We start from the raw sequence: 3685 nt of genomic DNA on the forward strand, positions 1-3685 counted from the left end.
CTCCACGTAGAGGAGATAATAAAAGACCCCGGTAGAAGCCATTACCAAAACAACTGAAGAAACAGTGCTGCCAATGCCATAGGATTAAGCTCTCCAATACCATCTGTAGAGAACCTTGATGATAATGCTGGTAATAGTGCTCATACGTTGCAAACAGCTAGCGATGACTTATATATATCCAACACAAGATATAGCTCACAAAAGAAAAATCAAGAAACAAGAAGGAAAATAAAATAAAAGACATCTCATGTTGATTTATTTATTCTGTAGACAAAAGTGAACCAAAGATATGCTGCTCATCCTATTTCCTCTTTATTGATATTCACATGCGAGTGGTACGATATAACCAATCACCGGTAACAAGTGAGGAAAATTGAACATATGGAAACACCAGCAGCAAGCTGCACCATAGAACAAGAACAACAAAAAGGAAATCAATAAAAAAATATATGTTATATGAGAAACCCAACTATATATCCTCCAATGCGATAAGCTGTCTGATAAATTTTATACATGACCCTGCTCGACTACCTCAGGCTGCACCTGTTTGTCACACATTTCGCTTATCAGTATCCATTGCTTCATGCACAGCAAAGAACACAACTATCAGTAGTATTCATATATATGCGTCACCTTTTATTCTTCTGTCTATGCTGTTTTCCTAGTTGGCCGTGTCGACTACTGGCAGGTGATGAAACGAGCCCGCTGTCCCAAGGCACCCAGCATCTGGCACCCCACTTCAAGCAACTTTCCTGCAACCAAATATAAGCATACAATCATCACTAACAAGAACAATTTTTTTAACACCTTAATATGATTCACATTATTATATGTCGTTGCTACAGAAGCCACACATGTACTGAGTTTTGATGGTACGTGCATGCGACTGCTTTATGACTTGGTTTGCAAGGAATCCGATGACAAAAATTTTGAAAAGGTTGCAAAAGAAAGCTACTGCTCCACGCTGTTGATAAGAACCTCCTACAACTACGAACACAAAAGACGAAAAAAAGCTCTCCCGTCCCCTATCACCGTCGCTGGCTGGATTAATTCTCCGATTCCAGATACGAGAGACGTTATATATGTCTTCTTCTCCCCTATCACCCTTCTATTTATGTATTTATTTATAACTCCTCTGGACCACCTTCCAAGCAAATCTAGCAATCCCATTGTCCCCAACATTTCCAAACAAAGACAAAAAAAAATAATGGGGAATTCCTGGGAAATTTCGTTTAAAAGAATTTTCCTTAAGAACATGAGGACCGACAAGGGCAATTTTTTTTTCAGATATTTTCCTAGAAAATAGAAGGGAAGGAAAGAAAAGAAAAGAAAAAACGAACCTCGCCTTGGCTTGGCAGCGGCAACTGTGGCGGCGGGCGCGGGCGCCGGGGCCACGGAGTCCTCCTCCGGCGGGAAGAGCACGGAGTCGATGCCCTGCACGGAGATCCTGCCGTCGGTGTAGATGTCAGGGTCGAAGAGGTAGGCGGAGGCCTCCCCATGGCCGAACTTGACCGAGCCGTCGGCCTCCCTGGCGACCACCTTGTGCGGCACCCGTAGCGTATCGTACCGGACCTTCCCGAAACGCCGCACCGCGTTGTACATGCTCTCCTCCGTCTGGTACTCGGGAATCAGGTGGTAGTACACCATCCGCTCCGGCGCTCCCGGCTCGCTCAGCTGCTCCATCGTCAGCTTCCCCATCGCCTCGTCGTTGGGCGCCAGCACCGTCAGCACGTACCCCTCCGAGACCAGCCGCCCCATCTCCGTCGCCAGCGACGTCAGATTCACCAGCACGTCCGCCAGTTCGCCGTACCCGCCGTACTGGATCAGGCTGTGGATGAAGTCCCTCACCTCGCTCTCCCCGTCGAACACCTGGACAGCGGACCCCGGCGCCGGCGCCGGATCCGACGCCGGAGACGCCACGGCGGGGTCCGGGGACGTCGTCGGCCCGCCGGCCGGGGAGACCGGTTTCGAGGGGAGGAGGCGGTTACCGGTTCTCCGGGGGTCCACCTTGGGCGCGCCGGTGGGCAGCACGGCGGCGACGGAGGACAGCCTCCGCCGGCGGTTGAAGTACGCCTCCTGGACGGATCTGGGGACCAGCATCTGCTCGATGCCGTGGATCACGCCGTCCGGGCGGACCACAGCGTCCGGGTGGATCACGACGGTGGTGTCGACCCTCTTCTCGGCCGTGCCGTCGCCGGAGAGGCGGAGGCGGTCCCCGGAGAGGGTCCGCTGGTCGACGGGCACGGCCGCCCAGGACTCGGAGGCGACGACGCGGGAGGGGATCACGTGGTAGAGGATGAGGGTTTGGAGGGAGTTGAGGTTGCGAGGCTCCAGGAGGAAGCGCTTGAACTCGGGGTCGAGGGCCTCGTTGCGGGGGGCGAAGATGGTGAGGTTGTGGCGGCCGACGGCGTCCTCCAGGGCGCGGAGGAGGAGGGCCTTCTCCACGAGCTCCGCCAGCTCCGTGTAGCGGGAGTCGAGCAGCGCGACCAGGACCGAGTTGGAGTTGATCTGCGGCGCCAATGTGGGACGGACGTCGGCATTTTCCGTCAATGCCGACGATATTCCGGCGAGGATCGTCAGGAGTACGGCGAGGAGGAGCGGCGAATGGCCGGAATCCATGGCGGCGGCAGAGAAAGAACTCGAAGAAGAGAGTTGGAAGCCTTGGACAGTGCGTGATTGCTGTCCGATGGGGAGAAGCTCGACTAGATTTAAAGGCGCAGGTCCGTTACACCAAGGAGAAAAAGTAAGGACACATGGCGAGATGAGGGACAGGCTGGCGGTCGGAGAAGGGAGCGGGTACCACCGTGTAACAGGACACGTCGGTTGGGCGGAGTCCATAAGGGATAGGTGGCGAAATATGGAGGCGTTCGGACGAGCCGGTGGGTGGAAATAGGAGCGGTGACTGGTGACCACCATCCGCCCGGACGCTCTCGCGACACGCGGGACGGTGTTTTGAGTTTGACCGTTGGTATTGGAAGCGCATGGATTTTCAAATGACCCTTTTGCCCTTGTATCTCCTGTGGAGCCCGGTCGGTGATGCGGGTGAAATGGTCATTTAGGGTCGAGTAGGCGGGTTGCAGGATCTCCGGACTGTGGACTGGCGGCAAGTGGCAGCAATTCTGGGAGCGCGCAAGACCCTGCGGTCATATCACGATCCTACCCTGGGAGTTCCTGCAAAGATGGCGGAGTTCCAGCTGGATCCCGGTAGAGCCAGGGCTCGGCCTGAAGGTGGCAAAAAGCTAGCTGACCCCACCGGCCCGGTTATTAACTTCCGACTTAGCTCCCTTTGGGCTAGGGCTTCCTAGCCAAACTATTATATTTTTTTTTTTTTGCCAAAAAGTATAGAGAAATAAGTGGCGTAAAGATGAGGGAGCGATATCAGACCATGTTCATAAAAACTTTTCTAAATAATGAGCAGCAAAGAAAACAATTTAATCGCCTTCCGGTACACATAAGCAGCCGAAAAGGAGTAATAATCTTTCACCAACCTCTAGATATCTCTAAGCAGAGTGGGCGGCATCGCCCCATTGCTCTATATACCGAATCTACTCGATCATCATGGCAAAGTCTTCTTCCAAAAAAATATTATCCGCCCTTAAAATGTTACCTGCTCAACTCTTTTTCAATTTTTTTATTACTTATTTTTTATTATTATCACTATTATTATTATTTATTTTACCAACGC

At 52.1% G+C, this 3685-nt stretch overlaps 1 protein-coding gene across 1 annotated transcript; it reads right to left on the reverse strand.

Annotated features, from left to right (window-relative positions):
- Positions 1–229: 229 nt before the first annotated feature.
- On the reverse strand, positions 230–2917 carry LOC103707446 (fasciclin-like arabinogalactan protein 15). The gene is made up of 3 exons (XM_008791940.4): positions 1341–2917; positions 634–752; positions 230–543 (listed from the first exon to the last, which is right to left on the reverse strand). Exons 1-2 carry the CDS (start codon positions 2914–2916, stop codon positions 679–681), a joined length of 1650 nt encoding a protein of 549 aa, XP_008790162.3. The 5' UTR covers position 2917; the 3' UTR covers positions 230–543; positions 634–678.
- Positions 2918–3685: the final 768 nt, after the last annotated feature.

Source organism: Phoenix dactylifera, chromosome 5 (genome assembly GCF_051530095.1).
Source record: "Phoenix dactylifera cultivar Ajwa chromosome 5, Ajwa_hap1_PhDact_Kaust_v1.1, whole genome shotgun sequence".
Classification (NCBI taxonomy): Eukaryota; Viridiplantae; Streptophyta; class Magnoliopsida; order Arecales; family Arecaceae; genus Phoenix; species Phoenix dactylifera.

What these genes read in the sequence shown, in the direction of transcription:
- LOC103707446 (XM_008791940.4), bottom strand. Translation starts at nt 2,916, where the DNA reads ATGGTGGTCACCAGTCACCGCTCCTATTTCCACCCACCGGCTCGTCCG. An exon ending in CGCTGCCAAGCCAAGGCGAG is followed by an intron (nt 753 to 1,340) that starts GTTCGTTTTTTC and finishes ATTTGGTTGCAG; the next exon opens with GAAAGTTGCTTGAAGTGGGG.